Below are 20,426 nucleotides of genomic sequence, written 5' to 3' on the forward strand. Positions count from 1 at the left end.
AAACTTGCAAAAATAACAATAAAATGTATTGTTATAATATTTGTTCATCTTAAGGAACTAATCTGGGAACAAAATAAAAACACTTTACGTATTGCAACTTGTTGTTTTGAATCTGCTTGAACCGATTGTTTGTATGCAACAAAAATCGCCAAAAATACACTTTATTTTCGAATAATATTTTAGCATGAAAAACACTCTTTAAATAGCAGGAAATGCATGAATAATAGCAATGCAGACATATATCCACACAATCAGTGAAGATTACGACAAATCCCAAGCACTACGAGCGCTTTTTTACCACATTTTCAAAAAAGAGGTACAGTGATCAACCCCGGTGATCAAAGTCACCCCAGTTTACGGTACCTGACTGCTAGTGCGGATAGGTATCACGAATAAACGGCAACAGAAAAAGTGCACTGAGAAGACAGTAAAAAAAGGATGTACTGTTGGGATGCCTGCCTAGGACTCGCCAACCAAGGAATGGAAAGCCACCGATTTATTGGTTGACTGACACGATAAAGGACCTCCGCAATGCGAGCCCCGTGCAAGACGGGGGCACCATATAGATTGGTTCTACTGCCGAAGGCTGGGAAATCGCCAGGGGACCCTTCGCCGGTATAAAGCTGATTGAGAAGATTATCCTCAACCGACTGGTAAAGTACACGGAAGATGTAAACGGTTTAGCAAGTAACCTGTAAGCGTTGGTGGCCTCAGCCTGAAAGGTTTATGAGTTTGTTAGTGTAGATGTAGTTCGTTTCGTGCTTCTTTGTGTTGGTGTTACCCTCCCGACGCCCATGCCACCCAGTGATTCAGCGGTTCACCGTACGAACGCAGCCAACCACCCATCAGGTTGGTGTATCCTGCCACCAGGAGACGGGGGAAATGGAGCCGCGTGAAATGATTGAATAGGATCTGGCAGGAGAGAGACACTTATTTACTTGGCGAGCGAAATAAAACTGTGAGCAGTAGCAATGAACAAAAGTAAATTGGTGGACAACAGGACCCTGAAGTTTGGATTTGGAAAACCCGCAGTGATTACTCCGGAATAACCCGTGCTGACTCCTCGTCAAAGGTCACAAACAGATGGAGATTGGTGATAGCAAAGCTGGAGAACATCGAGAGTAGCAGTCTTAAAGCGACAAATGAACAAAAGCTGAAGGAAAAGGAAATACGTTTTTACATCGGCATTTCAAGCATTTCCCAGGTAACCCGCTAAAATTAAGGTTAAGCGTACCGACCCTAAGGCATTGTTCAAGGAGTCTCACCAACGCTCACGGTTGAGACTACTGCACGCAAAATTGTTCCGCATTACTTAACCCATTTCCCGCGGGTGATGCCATATGGCATCACCTGACATATAAACTTTGATAACAGTTTCACAACTATACTTGAAATTTCTAACAATGAAAATATTCTGAGCAGTTAGAGAACAGATTGATCTTCAACATGCAATATAGTTTGTTCCAATTATGCATGCAGTTGCTAAGTAATAAAAGTTTGAATGTCATTTTTCGATATAAAAACTGATTTATGTCCGCGGGAATAGGGTTAAACAGCAATAACGTGAAATGGCCCTTTAGGAAACAAATATGTTACTTTAAATTCAATAAGCAACCCAGTCGAGGAACAACACATACTGTCACATATTTAGCACATGTTACGGGAGTACGACTATCTAAAAGTGGACGTTTCAACTCCATGCAAAATTGTTTCTGTCAAAAAATGCTCCCTTTTCATCTCCAGTCAAGAAACAACAGCGTCGAATATGTGGTACATGTTAGGCCGTGAACATACTGCACAGTGGGGCGACTCCATTCAAATGCTGGCCAAGCAAAAAAATGTCTTAAAATTATATAAAATACATGGTTTTCATATAATTTTGGGACGCTGAGTCCGAATTTGAAGTTATTTTTGCATGAAAATGCGTATTTTTGACGCCAGGGAAATTTTCATGTTTTTTATATATATTATATAAGGAAAACTTCACGTCGGTTTCAATATTTTGGAAAAACAAAATGCATGATGCTTGAAAGACTTTTACATGTCATAAAAAACATAAAAATATTATTCAGCTATTGAGAAAGTAAAAAAAATCAATTAAAAAATATGCTTTGTGTTGAAAATTACTTATGACTTGTTTTTTTTTTCAAAGTGGCTATATTACAATGCGTCTCTTTATCGCATTCTTCTTTTCATTCACTTCTACTTTCATCTTCATTTTTGTGTTCATTTTTAATACAGTTTTAATATCTTCAAAGAGAGTTTTCAAAATGCAGTTGAGAAAAATCATTTCAAATCGCCTGGAAATACGCGAAAATTTAATCGACCATTTTTGATTTGAATGAAACTTTGCACACGTATTTGGCTTAGCAAACTGAGCATTTTTCACAGGTGGAGAGATTTTTTACACCAATGAGTTACATTCTAAAAGGGCGTATGTCTTTTGGCATAGGTTTTATTCGAAGCATTGTAGCCCAGAAACCGTTGGTTGTATAGAAAAACTGTCTGAGAATGAGTTGTAGGGAATTAAAAATGCACCTTAAAAAAAATATACACTGTACAAAAAATTTTTTTTGACCAAAAAAATTTAAAAATAAACATTAAATTTCAATTTAAAAAGAAAGAGTTGAATTTTTTTTATTTTTTTTTAAGAAACTTGACGTTGATACGTAACTCTAAAAAAAAAGTCCAGGATGTAGAAATGAAAAATAATTTTTTTATGGTAGATTAATTTTTTTATGAAAATTCTAATTCAAACATTTTTCGAAATATTTGTATTCTGATGATTTTAAAAGATGCAAAGAGTCATTTTGAATCAAAAATTTCTTGGTAGTAAACATTCTAAAGGCATTGGTTTTCGAGTTATTTCTAATTTAAGCTCGGAAAATTATAACTATTTTGGAAAATACACGTTTTTCTTAATTTGTCCATGGTTCTCCAGCAAAAACCATACGTTCATTGGAATGCTTGATCAAAAATATACAATTCATTCTTTGACAACAAAACGGTTGGGCGAACGGTTCTCAAGAAAAGAGTTAAATATTCTAGGTGATATAAATATATATAAAAATCAAATATTTATTTTCGAGTTTTATTATCTTAGGAACATATTTCTTTATGACATAGATACTTTGCAGAACTAGTTTCACCTTATATTTTATATACATCATAAGTAAATGATTCGTCATCTTTTGAAAACAGCTTCGTTTGTATCTTATTTTCTGAAATCGGAACAAAAGAGTAATACTTTTGTGTGGCAGCTATTATTATAGATTTTTTGAAAATATTGCGCCATTCTGTTACTCCTTGTTCATATTCTTCATATGATACCCAACTAAATGACATTTTTGATGAAATTTTTATTACTTTTCTGATTAGACCAATCATACAATTCTTTTGCGCTTGTAATGGGATGTTCATGTTCTTTAGCTAAACTTGCATTTCCTGCCATTCGTTTTAATATGCCACCAATTGCTTCGCATGGGCCTTTACCATGAGAAGGGGAGTGATGTTAAGAGCTGTTTGCATAAGACTAGACAGAATTGAACCACTTTTTCCCCGAACAATAAGGGCTACGACTATGTCCTTCTGCCGTTTTCTAGCTTGAAACGAGGCAACATAGTTCTATGTTTTTTGTTCGAGATTCATTGTTTGTCCTATCTGCTTATATCGATCTTTTTTAGCCCCCACAATTGTTTGTTACACATGTTTCACGAGCGATTCTTTATACAATTCAATAAAGGAATCATTACCAAAATAAAAAGTCGAGCAAGAAAACGCAGATAGGACTTTTTGAAAAGTTTCTCTAAATTCGTTCTGTTCAATATTTAAAAGAATTCATATTATTTGCAATGAACTTTGTGGATGACGTTTTTACTGATTCGTTCTTAACCCTGGAAATAATCTTGATTTTTCCAGGGAACTCTGACTTCGACTATTGTTACTTTTTTAGAGTGAATAAACCAAAATGATAGCTCCAAGATTTTTATATCAGTAGCTTAAAAATGTTAGCTGAAACTGAAAATACTTGAAAATATGGTTTCTTAAAAATTGAAGTATGAAAGAACTACTTTCATCGATAGTTACGAATGCGCAATGGAGAGTTGCATATAAAACATGTCACATATTGCAAATTCACTGACACAACCGCTGTCCGGAACTCTGCTCAAAACTACCATCGTATCAGTTGGAACTGGAGAAAAGGTTGCGAACGTCTCTAGGTGCAGTCGCTTCTCAGATCATCAGTGAAAAACTCATTCCGAATGGCACACCAAACGCTGATAGAAAGCAACCGGGTAAAAATATTCACCCAGCGTGAGACTTGTTTTTCCGATCGTTTAACAAACAGTCCCAGCCGATATATAAATTACTTTGCGTTTGCATCTCGCACGTGTAGAAGATCACTATCTCAACAGCCCATTACATTCCCCAGGCATATCTCTTGACTGGTTGACTTGTTTTTTTCTGCTCATTTCGCATCGTCGGACACCGTTTTCGTGGGTGCAACCCCCAGCTAGCGTGGTCCACTTTTCGCAATCTATCATGGTATCACGAACGAACGAACGAACGACAAACGCCTGTTGGGCCCTTTGAAGGCTGCCTCATCACGCGTCGATCTTAGCAGGAAGGAAGGCGAACTCAATTTCCACAAATCTGCGCCGACAGTTCGTGAAACGACTATGAAACTGCCAAATAGGGAAGCACCATCGTTTGTTCAGAAAAGTTTGATTAATTCAGTCACTAATCATTGTCATTTTGGTCGCTTTCCTAGCCGGCTCGCATTCAACATAGGCGGTAGTTCCATATTCATGAGGTGCAACCTCTTATGCAGAACATCGGACTGTTTTTTTTTACGGTAGAAAAGCATTCCATCACTTTTGGAATTACACTGATACAAACCGAACCACCAGCGGAACCTTGACTAATTACTCCAATTCAAGTCCAAGCTGCTTTATCCCAGCGACTGTAGCAAGTTTGTATATCTTAATGGGTTCTTCACGAGCGGAATTCTAATGACGGAGGACCAGCGTGTTTACCGCCAAATAGGTCGCTAAGGTCAAACCGAACCGCGTCGAATCTGCACACATCGACGGAGGATCTTGAAGCTGAACGGTAAACTGGTGGTTTCCAGGCTACAGGTTCGTAACCAAGTCGTGAGACATGCCATTTGCCGCGTTGAGATATTTGAATAACGCTTCTCAAGCGACTGCATTAGGTTAACCGTTCCTTGCCGTCCGTTGGAGTGCTCTGATATATACACTGGGAACTGAAGAATGCTACCTGGGGTGATAAGTTTGTGGCATTTCAATTAAGTGGAAATCATGTTCCCAATCGTTTGCTGTTGGGTATTTCTCAATGAAATATGGTGTAATGCAACGAACGGCTTTCTGCATGAAATATTTCTACTGGTCGAGCATAACAAATTTTTTCCACCTCAAATAACGTAAGTTAGGTTTGGCTAATTTGAAAACTGATCAAAGCTTTCGTTATCTCCCCAACAGGCCTTCCACATTCCGGTTACGACGACTACGGGGGTTCAAACACTAAGTAACTTACTGGCGGTACCTCCGCTGCCTTCAGGTCACCAAATACCGGTAGGTGTCCGACCAGCACCTCCTCCAGCCCAGTTTCTCGTTCCCCCCAGTCCTATCAACTCGTCGACCGTCGCTGCCATGGATCGAATAGATCGCCGATATCACAAAGCACGCAAGGTCATCCACAAATATCCCGTGCGGTATCACTATCCGAGCAGAAGGCGTCATCCAAAATATCCCAAACTATACAGCGAGTACACGGCCTGGTCCCACTGTGATCCGTTTTGCAAACAACGCCGGGAACGGTACTGCCTAGTGCACTCCAAGTGTGGGCTGCACGTCCACACCGAGGAACGGCCTTGTCATCCCAAATTGTAAGTATAACGCATGGGAACGCTCCGTTTGTAAACTGTGGTTTAAGCACAGTTTTGTTTCATCACTTTCGTAGAAAAGTATAAAAACCACTTTTTCACAGTTTACAAAAACTGACAACAAATTTTTTTCGAGAATTTAGTTTTTAATACCTATGTGCCATTTTTTAAAGTTTGTGGATACGGTTTATATTGGGGAAGCTTTTAAACAATAATTGGTTTAAGTTCTTTTTTTTGTTCACATAACATTAATTCGACACGGCACAATACAGGTTAAGTTCTGTTGAATTAGTGTTCAACAATTTAAGGTTTTCTTAAAGTACATGTTTTAGAATCTGCAAGAGCAGTCATTAAAACATAAAAATCTGAGTTGACATTTCAAAACTATTGAAAAAGTTTGAGTATATTGTTAAACCATTGATTGAATTTATTTTCGATGAAACAAATTGCTCTAGAGTTTCGGGATTCATCGTATAAATTTAATGAATTAGAAAATTATTGTATTCCGTGACTTTCATCAGTTGTTTCCATCGGTTTCCAATATTTTAATTATTATTATTATTTTAAATATTTTTTATTAATTTCAATTTTTCATACTTCATATCTACTTTACTACATATCCTACGTCACCTTGTAGAATTTTTGTGACATCATGAAATTTATCAAAAGATTTGATCTCTTCTGAATACATTCAATCAATCACTTATGCCAACCAAAATAACATGCTAACAAAGTGTTAAAATAATTATAATTTGAAGCAATACAGAATAACTTTTTGTTAGAAACAAAAATGTCAAAACTAAGGTTTTGTTTGCAAAATACTAAGCATGTCATTTGATGAGGGAAAGTGCATTAAACAAGCTATAAAGTTATGGTAATGGGGTTTGGTACGAATATCACTGGGTTTGAACGCTTGCATTGAACCAAGTAACTATTAATCAGACAAAACTTGAAAAAACTTGTACGAAAATAGAATAAATATTAGAACATTGCGAGGCCTCTCCATATTTATATCTAAATATAAAATATATACGAATTGAATCATTTGTTTTCTCTATGAACGTACACAAATTGATTTGGGTAGGCGAACTTGCGGCCTAGGTATCCATGCCTTGTCGGAAAAATTTAGATAGAAATTCAAAAAACCATGAGTAATGATTATCTAGATCTCTATTAACAAAACCCATCTATTCGTTTGAAAATTTTCAAGCCTTCTACGACATTTGATTTTTAAGGGAATGGTATGCATTTAACAATATATTGTTGGTAGTCATAGCGTGAACCTTCGGTTATTTTGGATCTGAAACGGTGAATTATGCCCTTTCCGAGACTTTTAAGCCTGTCCTGCAGTATGTTCCTTAAAACGAGATTCTATTTTTTTTGTTTGGCCAAAAGCAAATTTATCACAATGTGGGCATACAATTTTATAACCCTTTGGCTTATGTAGTTTGTCAGTAGTGACTTTGTTCGAACCCAATATTGTTTTAATCTGGTTACTTCTGATTAATTACTCGCCGGGTTCGTCGCATAATATTTACGAGATAACTCATTTAAGTCTCTGAAAAAGTTTTCCGTTATAGGTGCACCAAAATTCACAGGAATGGTAAAAAAGTTATTATATCAGTCTGTGGTTGAATAATCTGGGATTGAAACGCGATTATGTCTATCGGATCATTGAAAAGTACCGTGATACTTCCTCGTAGGATAAAGTTCGGACTAAACAAAGATGACCATAGCAAAATTCCTGACTTTTGCAGTATCCAGCAGACACGATTGTCACTGCGCCCAAACGAAAGTCGAACTAAGGCAGGTATTAGACGAAGCGAATATTTGCTATTTTTGGTACGATTTTTATTTGCACAAAATAAAATCCGTACCAAAAATAGCAAATATTTGCTTCGTGTAATACCTGCTTAACTTGTATGCTGATAATTCGATGATGACGGCAAGGTGGTGAAAGATGAAGCATTTTTTTCAATATCCTTGTATGGTCCTGCCATCTACTTTCAAGAAACGTAAAGTTTACGAAGTATCAGTTGATTCAAGATTCTTCGCGGTACACCGTAGAAATTAATTTAAATTTACCCGACTTATTAGCCAAAGATAAATGATCTCCCGGTTCACCAGATCAAAATCTCTTGGATTACACTAGTAAACGAAAGTTTTGTCTTAGCTTAGCTTAGCTTAGTTCTGACTGCACATATCAAGGTTGCTACTCCGCACAGTGGTCTGGAACTGCAAATAATCGGAAAAAGTCAATTTTTCAACTTAACTCATCGAGCATCATTTCTGCAAAGTTTAAACTATGTAAAAATGCATCAGAATGTTCAGATTATCAATGTTGTCATACAACTATCTTAGTTGAAAAAGTAGCCTTCTTGTTTACTTACAACTTCTCTATTTTCACGTTGTTATCCTAGGTGATTTATTACAGAATGCAGAAGTAGTAATGCATGTTACAATGATGTCGAATCGATTATATGACCTTATTCTAGCATCCTAGCATCTTCAGGTATCCTATTTAGAATTGTTTTATGGAAATAAGCCCTTCACAAAATAGGTATTTTATCATACCATGGCACTCTTACCGTATATAGAGCCGATACCCGCGCTCATTCAAAGACTAGAATGTTCCCTCGTGTCCACAGCACCAGGAACATAAAAATTTTCTGGACAATTTTCGCCTTAACATTTACAATATCAAAAACAGAAACGAGTGTGCGACGCGCAAGCGGCCATTTTTTTAGCAAGCATTGTTAGCTTAGAGCGCCACTCATGAAATTAAAATTCAAACTACCCAAACCTTAATATCCGTTACGCATTCCTAAGCTTTGTTTGATATATCTGGCTCGTGAAATTCGAGATTGTGGCGGTTTTCTATTTCGACATGCTATAGATAGCCGCATATCATGTTTTTTAAGATTAAATACTGAATTATCTTCATTTCCTTAACTTCATATCCAAGAAAGAGTTTCTTAAAATACTATTCTCTACCAACTACCTTCAGACATTATCCTTCGGTTTTGCTTCCTAGAGAAATTAGCGACGGAAAATAAGCGAGAATAAAAAAAAAAAAATTAGCGACAGCGCCGCCCTAGGGGTGAAGTTTTAAACTACATAGCCATTATCAAAAGATGGCCAATAGTTTCAGGATCAACATTCGATAAGACATCATTCATCTAGGAGGCAACGATCAGGAGTTTTTAATTTAGCCCTGAATTCAGTCCTTCTGATGAAAGGAAATTTTAAACGCTAATTTTTCCAGAGTGTAGTTTTTGCTTCGATAGATACCGAGTATACCTCTGCATCCCTACAAAGACCACAGAAGAGTGAGTGGGTTTTTGATCAAAATTCACTTTGGTAATTGGATTGATGTAACAACATAAATATGATCACGTACACATAATGTGGGATTAATAAAAATGGATTATAAAATACAATAAGAATGTAAGAGCATGTAAAGAAGATCTCGGACTGCCTTCCATCGCTAAAATCTTAAAATTTTTAACGCAGAAAACGCAAAAAAAATAATAGCTTCGTGAAACATCTGAAAAGTGTCCGTTATGTTGTGCTAAAAAAAATAATAAAAATACGGATTCGAAAACCAAAAGTGTCCGTTTTATTGTGTTCCCAAAAAAAAGTGATGAACTTTTATGAAACTTATTAATGTCATATCAATAGTTGTTGTGCTCCTTTGTGTGGCTGTAAACATGAATAGAAATAAGTTATTACAACAACATTGCAGCGCTTGCACAAACGTGTCGCTCTTTCCTACAACCATTCACCGCATAAAGTCCTCCAAATAGATCATCCACACGTACCACAACCACAAACTTCAAACTAGGCAAAAAGTGGAAAATTCGGAGCATTGAGATGCGACGATTCACAGGTCGAGGGAAACGAAAACAACCTTACACGAATATAGACCATTTTACGAGATGGTTCAGAACTAGATTCATTAATAAAATTTTAACAGAAAACATGGAAGCGCTGGCATAACGCACGTAAAAGCAACATCAACATTAGGGGCCGTTCCTAAACCACGTGGCCATATTTTGATCACTTCTTATACTTATCTTATCTTATATAATTTGTACTTATCTTACTTAATCCATTGAAATCGTTGCATATTCGAGCGCCTCTGCAGCCTGCAGCAACCAAGAAAACGGCAGCAAAAAAAAACTGATGAAAAAACACTTGAAATGTAAACTTTTACTAAGTAGACAATTCACACGTGCCCGCGAAAGCCGTGCTACCAGAGCCTCCGGTAAACGAAAGTTTTGTCCTAGAGCTCAACCTGGGAAAAATGAAAGTTAAGAGGTTTTCATCTATTACTGCGAATTTCGGTGCCCCTATTGAAGATATCTTTTTCAGAAGGCGAGAAATTACTTTGACACACTTCTGCCCCTACTGAAGGCATCATAATTCATAGGAATGGTTAAAAAGCTATAATCCTTTTAGGACAACTTTTGACGTAAAATCACGTCTTACACCCACATATAGTAAAGCAAAAAGCAAAGCCTTGGTGCTACATTCCAATTTGGAACTTGACCTTCTGTTTGTTATACACAGACTCCGCAGCCAACTGTTTAGTATACAGGAGCTCGCTGCGATCCTACTGACACTAACAGTCTCTCCCGAGCCGAAACTCGAACCTGCGATGACTGGTTGGTTAGACCAGTATCGCACCTCTAGACCATCTGGGAGGTAATGGCAACATATATAGGGAACAAATTGAATAAAAAAACGAGAACGTCACAAAAATCGTCTATTTCCACATCCTTAAAACTCCGTCAGTTTCCAACTGATTTCTTCCATTCTTACAGCAATGAATTGGAAAATTAGCTATGCGTCCACCAAAATCCGAACATTGTGATTTTATTATGTCAACTATTGTACTATTGAACAATGTAGAGCCTTGTTACACACATGTTTCGACTACTCAGAACTGAAACAAGGTCATCACAGCCAACGCTAAAGTATTCAACTTAATAACTGATTTGTTGTTGTTTTTGTTGTTGTTTTACTTGTCCCAGTCCACAAAGACACGCCTACCGAAAGTTAAACTCTCAATAGTCAAGTATAAAAGCTAACAGGCAGAAATTTAGTCTTCATTGTATAACCAATTACTGCAACACGAACCGAAAACTAACTTCTTACCGGAAACTTTCTCGACCCGAAGCCGGCAATGTGGCAGCTGATTTTTGCTCAGCAAACCTGAGTAGGCGACTCATTCGATCGCTACGTTCTAGACGGACCAACCAGTGGACTGCAGCACTGCATACTAAACATGTCCGAACGTTAGTAATTTTATCCGGATATGTTGTGTCGCGTTTACTTTCAGTCATTTTGCCATTGCTAATAGTTGTGAGTGTGCCGGTAGTGGGTGAGTATGATCATTATATCTTGTTGACTTGCTTGCAGTGAGTGCGGTTCATTGCGGTGCGGTGAATAACAAGAGAGTTAGGATCACCCCGTGTCATCGGTAAATTGTAATCCAAAAACAACGTTTCTCTTTAAGATTACCAATTAAACAAAAAAAATTCAAAGAGAATTATTACTGAAATTTACCGCTTCGCTCCCAAAACTTAACCTTGCGGTCGTGTCTTATAAACAAGCTCTTAAACTGTTTTGAGCTTGAGGCACCTTAATCCCTCGTGTATGGAACGAAATACCCATGGAAGTCGCTCGTGTCTCCAGCAATGGACTTGAGAAACGTTTTGTGACATCAACAGTGTGTTGTAAGATCATTCGGGAGGAGAGTTGTGGCATCAAGGACAGAGGAGGACGTTTCGCACAAATGTGTTTCAAATAACAATTTTCCAACAACTTGAACACAATAATGGAAACTATTGACAATAATATATTCTGAAAGCTAACAGATGACATTGTTTTTGTAACTTTTATTAATATTCTGCAAGCATGTTCATTTTCACGCTTCAGCTTACCAAATAGAAAATTTTCAATCATTTTCTCGATTAGAACAACACAATCTCGCGTCATGAAAATCACGTAGGAGAAAAATAAGAATCAAGGTCCAATCCATAATGGGTTAAATTATTTGCAAATCGCAAAGACAAGTTCGTTTTTTTCCATAATCAGTTCGTCTAACGTTGAACCGTAGAAAGCCTCCATATCTTAAGGATATTATCAATACATTCAAATTGATTTGCTCTTGAAGGTTGGGCTCCAAATGACTGAAGTGGTCCCCAATACGCAGCGAACAATGACGTTAAACAGCGATCGCAAGCAGTAGAGAACAAGGAAACCTTTGGCAGTTCTAATGATGAATCCTAAGTTACTGTTTGCTTCAGCAATAATATTTGAAAGTTGCGAGTCTTATAAAATTTCAAGGTCTCTTCGACTGTTCGGCGGCGACCGAACATTAAACCTTATTTCAACCACAATGGCAGATTTCTTTCTTGAGAAGGATATGAAACAGCATTTCAGCATTTCTGTACGCTAATGTCTAGTCGTTTCCACACACACCATGTATTGCATATTTTAATTAGTCGTTGGAGTTCAATGCAGTCTTCTACTGATTCGACGATGACGACGATTTAAGATCATTAGCATACGCAAGTTTACAGTCAGCAGGTAGGAATAGATAACCATCGTTGAAGAAGATCTAGTACAGTAAAAATCCCAGGTTGCTTCCCTGGGGCACTCCAGAGCTGTTTGTGAAGCTGTAGAAGAGAGTAGACCCAAAATTTATGTTAACTAAACAGGAGCCATTCAGCGAATGAGGTACACAAACGCACAACTTTAGCTAGCAATAATTTATGGTAAACACTTTAGACCTTTATAGATTGTGTCGGTTCCATTTCCGTTGCATTGATGATACAAAGCGAAGAAAATTCGAAGGTTAATGTCAACTGACCGTTTTTCACGAAACCATGCTGTGAAGGTGAAATGTATAATCTGAGTGCAGCAAATAGAACATCTAATGATGTGTAAACCCTCGGTAGTTGTTAATATCACACTCGTCCCTTATTTTGTAAATAGGGAACATAAATGATTGCTTCCGTATCCCCGGAAACTTCGGTAATAATTCACACTGTTTAGAGAAAGTAACAAATGCATTCAAAACGGCATATCTCAACAAACAATTTTGTTGATCTACAGCCTAATAAGCTATTATCCAGCCGTTATCCAACAAAATTGTTTGTGGGGTTTGCGTGCGATTCTTTACTATTCTGTCCTGTTCTAAGCTATAGAAGCGAGCTGGTGATTGGTTGAATGCTGCCAAACTAAGCCAAAAATAAATTCAATTCAACTTTGCAATAATTTACTTTTGAAAAGATGTAACAACTTTTAGAACACAAGTTTGGGACAATTTTCTCCTTTCGATCGATAGACTGATCGTTTAAAAACCGTTAAGTGGTAGTAAGATAATATATTTTAAAAGGACACATTTTCGTTACACTTTCTACAGCTTGCCATCTACGTCAAAATACACACTACAGTTTATTCTATCATTTAAGTATAAAAAAAACAAGTTAGGTTTTAAAAACATGGGCATAATTAATACCATTTTTACGCAAACCCTTTTCAAAACCTTGTCGGGATTTAAACAACAAGAAGGTGGTATTCAAGACACGACCGCATGACGTTGACTACCGTATTCTTATATTCCATTAAAACAAATAGTAGAGGGAATTGCAACGCTTCTTTTACAAAACTTCGAGGCACCAAAAGGTGCCAGTTGCCGATTATTCTTGTTTACTGGTTAGTCCGTCCAGAATTCCAGACATTTTGCAGTAGCCATATACTACTAACAGCCACCAGCATTACGGGTGAAACCGGCACGAGATGACCGGTACTATATTGTCTTTCCTCCTTTCAGCTGCTAACACCTAGCGTTCGTATGTAACCGGTACGGTTTAGTAATGAAACTGATGGGGTGAAATGTTCGAACGGTACCTTTTATACCAAGACTTCGTTAGTTAGTTAGAAAGAAGGTGGGGCTAAGTAAAAAATGGAACGACAAGGAACGTAAATAAGAAAGTGACAACAACAATAACAACAAAGTCAGATCGATTGTATCCGATAGTGTCGACTGTGCTTGGGAAGAGAGGCAGTGCTTGGCTGCGCGGTATTAGACAATCGATATTAATTACCAATTTTTCAATAGTGTCTTTCAAACAATAGTTTGTTTTTGTTACATAAATTTAACCGTAAAAGAATTTCTGATCGATTGACGCCAAAACCTCGAAAACCTGATTATAAATGACTGAAAAATAAGCGCTCAAAACCTGACCACTTTTCTCTGGTTTTCCCTGGTTGAATTACTAGATTTTCAATTTCAGGCGCCTAACTTCGATATAGACGTTAGCCAACGTCAAAAAACAAAAGCACAAATGGATGTCCTTAACCCATAAGAACATCTTTGCAAAAATTCAGCAAAATAAAGAATAAACATAAGAAATGATGTTCCTGACCAAGAAAAAGGTTGTAGGACAAATAACTGCCTAAGCGCATTAAATTACCAATAGACAAAATAAAACTGAAAATCAATTAAACGAAATTTGAATACTAAATAACAAAAATTGATAAAATATTCCAACGATCTTTTAACCGTTCAACGGTTCAATAGAGATGTACCACGCAACTGTGTTCTATCCGTATGTGGTTTTTGTCTTGACGGTTTAATATTTTGCATATGCAGAGAATGTTTGGCGATCTTTGAAATCATACCATGATTGATACCAATGTTTTGTTTAATCCGAAGCATGGAAAATTAATTTTTTCAAAAAGTATTTATCTCAAAACTGAAAAAAACTAATACAACTACTGTAAACTATTGAAAACTAACTCAACCAACTTTCACAGGTGCGCACCGCTGAGGATCCCCGCTTCCTACACCAGCTACCAGCATATCCCACTGCACAAATACTCGGTGGTGGGTGTAGATTCCCTCTGGCCCAAGAAGAAAAAGGGAATAATTGTGGCCGATGACGATTTTGATGATGATTATTGGGACGAGGACGACGATGACACCGAGTACGTGATCATAAAGAAGAAACCGAAACACAAACGGAAACGCACCCGCATCATTTACCAGCGCCGAGAGGAAAACCTCCCGAAAAACCATCGTCCACAGTACGAGCCAGAGCCGGAAAAGCTCGAGAATCTGTCCGAGCAGAGAGTGCAAAACCAGCGAAAACCACTGAAGGTAGTTCTGGATGACTTCGATGATAAGAAAATTTTCAGCCCAAGTCCGCACTATGATCAATATACACCCAATACGGTGCAGAACTTCCACCGAAAGCCATATACGGCCGTGGCCAAACGAAAACCCACCAGGTTGATGGATTACTTCGAAGATTACTACGACGGTTTGTACCGAGATGGAACGGGTTTCGGTAATCGTAGGAACAATCTGTACGATTCGAATGGGTTCTACCCCATTAGTGAAGGATTGGTAGCTAACAGTGACAATAGCACTTCCACTAGCAATGAATCCTCGACGGCTAATTTCGATCGATTGATGGAATCATTCCCAACTGAGAATCCACTGAAGGAGGGTAATACCATCCATCATGCAAAACGTGAAGTAAGCAATGATTTAGACGATTTCGATGATGAGTTAGATGACTCATCAGAAGAGGATTTAGCCGCTAATAACACACTGCTCGACAGGGATGTTGATGGTAAAAAGTACCCTGGACGAAATTTATTGAAATTAGGAGTGACTACCCAGAAAAAAGCTCGGGAAAAGGCTGTCTTTGAAATGCCCCGAAAGGTAGACAATCCCTATTCCAAGTGGAGTCGATGGTCTAAGTGCACCGCTAAGTGTACAACCCGACGATTCAAGTAAGTATTCGATTTGGTTTTACTGATGTAATGGAATGATCAACGCAGTTTTAAATTACAGACGATGTAAGGTACCAGCGATTTGCGGCAACGACATCATCCGAGAAGTGGCTTACTGCTACACCGAGGGTAGCTTCTGCGAAGAATGGATTGGCAATCAGCTGTACCAGAACAACAAGGGACCACCTTCAACGACAACTATCACAACAACAACGACCACCACCACCACCCCAACACCGAAAACCACTAAGCCTTCACGGAATCACCTACTATCACAGCATCATCAATCGGCTCGCAGTCGTAGCGATGTTCAGGATAACTCGATAGCCCAACAATCTTTTGGCAGTCGCAGGGGAGTTTTGCAATCGGAATATATGCCCCAAGAAATGGCCTGTGGACTTCCGATGGTTCGAAACAAACCGAAAAAGTATCTCTACAATATGCTGAGGATCATTGGTGGAAAAGCGTCACGGCGGGGGCAGTGGCCCTGGCAGGTGGCCATTCTTAATAGATTCAAGGTAAGTTGCGTGAGTCCGATTCAAACCATCATCCGTGATATTCACTTTAACTTCTCTATTTAGGAAGCGTTTTGCGGTGGAACATTGGTTGCCCCTCGCTGGATTCTGACGGCAGCTCACTGTGTCCGAAAGCGCCTCTATGTACGCCTTGGGGAACACAATCTGCAACAGTCGGACGGCACCGAGATGGAGTTTCGTGTTGAGTCTAGCATTAAACATCCGCGGTACGACAAAAAAACGGTGGATAACGATGTAGCTCTTCTTCGGCTACCACGGGATGTCGAACGGTCCAACTTCGTGGGGTACGCTTGTTTACCGGAACGATACCAGTCGCTCCCGATTGGACATACCTGCACCATTATCGGTTGGGGTAAGAAACGCCACAGTGACGATGCCGGGACGGACGTCCTACACGAGGCGGAGGTGCCGATAATCACCAACGACAAGTGCCGGGCAGTGTATCACGACTACACCATCACGAAGAACATGTTCTGTGCCGGTCACAAACGGGGTCGGGTAGATACCTGCGCCGGTGACTCCGGTGGACCGTTGCTCTGCCGGGACACCACAAAGGTAAACAGTCCGTGGACGATCTTCGGTATCACCAGTTTCGGCGATGGTTGTGGGAAAAAGAATAAGTTCGGTATCTACACCAAGCTGCCGAACTACGTAGACTGGGTCTGGTCAGTGATAAATTGCGACGGAAACTGTCGGACATGAGCGCGAGGCCGAATGCTGATGGGGGAGCGAATGATCCCGTTGTTGAGGGCGCGTGTGGGGCCTGGTGAAACGATTTCAATCGATTATCTGTATAAATAAGGTGCTTCCGCAAACCAATCTTCCAATCGCGTATTTATTGAGCTTCCGGATTTGTTGAGAAGAAACGCACAAAGCTTAAATTTGAATGTAGGTATTTATTCTAATTACTGTGTATAGTATTTTTACGAACAAATATAGGTGATAATTATAAAAAAGGAGTTTGTCAATCTCTGGAACACCTAATCCGAAAGTGTCTTCTCAATTTCAATCGGACTTACGACTAAAACTAGAACTAATGAAGTACGTGTAAGAAACAAAGTATGAATCTATCGAGCGTATCGTTTTGGATATTCGGGTTTCGCCAGGTAATTTGACGATCAAGATTGTTTTGAGTTTCTTGTATATGTTTTTGGTATCGAACCACAAAGATCTTGAAACTGTTGAAAAGAGAATTCAATTTCCAACAACAAAAATTAAGTAAATGAAATGTTTTCTTGAAACCTCAAAAATTATCACACTTAGAAATATATCTTCTAAGAGCATTTCTAATTTAAATAACATAAAAAATCGTTGTTTGTAGTTGAAATTTATATAATTTTTCATAAATTTTACCTCCTTTTACGAGAAGTGTTAAAAGCTTTTTAACGACATCTATTTTCTATAGTGGGAATTTAAAAAAAAATCAAAAGAACTTGTTTTTGCAAATTTAGTTTAAAATATGTAATCACTATTGGGGAAAAAAACATATTTTTCCAGTTTACATTTTTCCCTAGTCTATGCATATTAGGGTGGGGAATCGTTATATGAAAAAAACGAAACGTGATAGCAGAGAGCCAGAACCAAGTTTTTTTTTTGTTCAATTTGGGGCCCTAAACAATCCTAAATTCATCAGAAGTCGATTAATTTTGTCTCTGCTTGGCGCATTACATTTCAAATTTATATGGCGATTTGTATGGAAAAACTAACTTTTTTGCATTTTACATCCTAAAGAGCTCAAAATGGCTCAAGCCATAGGTTTCATGATTTCAAATGGTAGCTTTTTTGATGCCTAACAACTTGACCAAACACACTAAAGAGCTAAGGTGTCCCAAAAAAATACTAGAGCTGTTCAAAGTTGATTATGTCGAAATTTATGTTGCAAATCATGTTTTCTGCCAACACTGCCAGTGTACCGCCGTCAGTCTGCTTTCCATCAGAAGTAACCTCTGAAACACGTTGTAGGTTCTACCTACACCTAGAATATTGACCTAAATTTGTTTGCTTGATCCAGCTGAGTATATAAACTCGTTACGACAGGTTACTTTTGATGGGAATCCTACTGACGCTGGTACATTGGTAATGTTGGCAGAAAACGAGATTTTCTGCATTTAAATCGACATACTCAACTTTGAACAGCTAAAGCTCTTTGAAGGGACATTCCAGCTCTTCAGTGTCTTCTGCAAAGTTGTTAGGCATCTGAAATACTATACTTTAACATAATGTACTGCATTATTAGTGTATTATTGAGCTCTCTAGAAAGAGAAATGCAAAAAGTAGGTTTTCCCATATAAATTTTCATACAAATTTGAAATGCAATGCACCAAGCGGAGACAAAACCAATCGACTTCCGGTAAGTTTAGGGTTGTTTGGGGCCCCAAATAGAACCAAAAAAAACATGGTTCTGGAAAATCGATCACTTTGCCGCACCGTAATACATATTATCAAAAAGTTTTTAAAAAATTTAATCAATAATATCTAAAGAATTGAACCAAAGTTACCATACTTAACTACGCTTCGCGCCTTGGAAAAATATTTGACCTAGTTAAATTTTAAATTTTAAATTTTAGATTGTTAATGTCGAGGTTATCGTCTAAAACTCTGCTCACAACCAGGGTTGCCACTATGTTTTAAATAAAACAAAAATAAAAAGTCTGCCAAAAATCTGGCACTCATTCCTGACAGAATTTAAAGTGATGACCTTTTTTATGCTCTCGCCGGGTGTAGGTAGGTGAAGGCCAGCCCCGGCCCATTTTCAATAATGACCTATAGAGATAAGTGACTTTTCACCTACGCACACTAGTAAACGTGTAAGCCCGTGTAAAGTTGCTTTTGTTTCTTCCAACCTGTAAATCATCGCATCTCGTTGCTTCGACTTTTATCACTTTCCACCATTTTTGGTCGATTATATTTAGCGCCTTCTTCCGAATTCTGATCACGAATGAGAAAATTTATTCAGAAACAAGTTTGAAACATATAATGAGTGTTCAACTAAATTTTTGTCCAGCTGCTAAAAACATAGCATTGTAAACAAAACAGCTATTTATAAATATTTTCCCCAACTAGTGGCACTAACACATTCGTACGTAAAAAGGTCAATATGAGATAGCTCAGAGAAAACAAAATGTTGCAATAAACTAATAGTTGGAGTTCAAATAAATACAACCATAATAATTTATTTGAACTCCAACTTCGAGGCGGATAAAATTTGACATATATTTGGCTCATTTTCAAATATTTGCCAGATTCTGAGGTTTATCCAGGCCTTAGACACGCCTATGTTTTTGCACTGGGTTGTATGTAGTCAGCCTATACACCAGAGAGACGCCGAGACACTCACCGTTAAGGCAGCTGTCAACATCAAAACGGGCGATCTGTATAATTTTGCATTGCCGTTATCCGTTTTGATGTTGACAGTTGCCTTAACGGTGAGTGTCTTGTCATTTCTCTAATGTATAGGTTCGCTAGTTGTATGTGACTTTTTTGGCTCCATTTTTTCGGTCATAAAAAGATGGCGTCTTTTCATAGGCCTGGGGTCATCTGTTTGTCTGGCGTGCAAACAGAAATCTGACAAAATCTGGCATTTATCTGGCATATTGGCAACGTTGCTGTCAATTCTACAGTAAAATCACGCACACAGTTTTGTAAATAAATTTTCTTTGCTCCTCAGTAAATTTACCAATTTGATTAACGTTTTATAAGACGATTTTTTATTAAAAAAAAACTTATAATTTTACGAAAAATATAGCTCGCTAACTGAAAACTAACGCAACCTCTAAAGCCTGTATTACACTCTTTGATCAAGCGTCAAATATTTGGCACTTTTTGACAGATAAAAATTTGGTCAAAGATAATTGTTTGTCACTCTCCAATTTTAACATGGGGCAAACACGGGCAAACAACAACCATGATGTCAAATAAATTTGACCAATGTGTCAGAAGGTCAAATATTTGACCATTAGACAAAGAGTGTACTACAGGCTTAAGTAATTTGCAAAGGGTGAGACCGAAAACTCCAAGTAAACCATTAAACCGCAAAAAAGTTGTCTCTTTGTCTGTGGCGAATAAAAAGTTTTATGGTTGTGCCACTCGCCGCCAGGGCAGACCCGACAATCTAGCATGCAACACATACACTTGTACAGAACTTAAAAACATAAACAGCGTACAGCATC

General features: G+C 38.0%; 1 protein-coding gene across 2 annotated transcripts in view; it reads left to right on the top strand.

Annotated features, from left to right (window-relative positions):
* The window catches only part of LOC129724307 (uncharacterized), a 153,349-nt gene extending 136,155 nt beyond the window's left edge, over positions 1-17,194 (top strand). For both annotated transcript variants that reach the window (XM_055679064.1, XM_055679063.1), the window contains exons 4-7: positions 5,502-5,908; positions 14,738-15,721; positions 15,783-16,239; positions 16,303-17,194. In XM_055679064.1, coding sequence (XP_055535039.1) covers positions 5,502-5,908; positions 14,738-15,721; positions 15,783-16,239; positions 16,303-16,959 — 2,505 coding nt within the window. In that variant the 3' untranslated portion in view covers positions 16,960-17,194. The remainder of the gene's footprint in view (positions 1-5,501; positions 5,909-14,737; positions 15,722-15,782; positions 16,240-16,302) is intronic.
* The last annotated feature ends 3,232 nt before the right edge of the window (positions 17,195-20,426 follow it).

The sequence above is a fragment of the Wyeomyia smithii genome, chromosome 2 (genome assembly GCF_029784165.1).
Source record: "Wyeomyia smithii strain HCP4-BCI-WySm-NY-G18 chromosome 2, ASM2978416v1, whole genome shotgun sequence".
Classification (NCBI taxonomy): Eukaryota; Metazoa; Arthropoda; class Insecta; order Diptera; family Culicidae; genus Wyeomyia; species Wyeomyia smithii.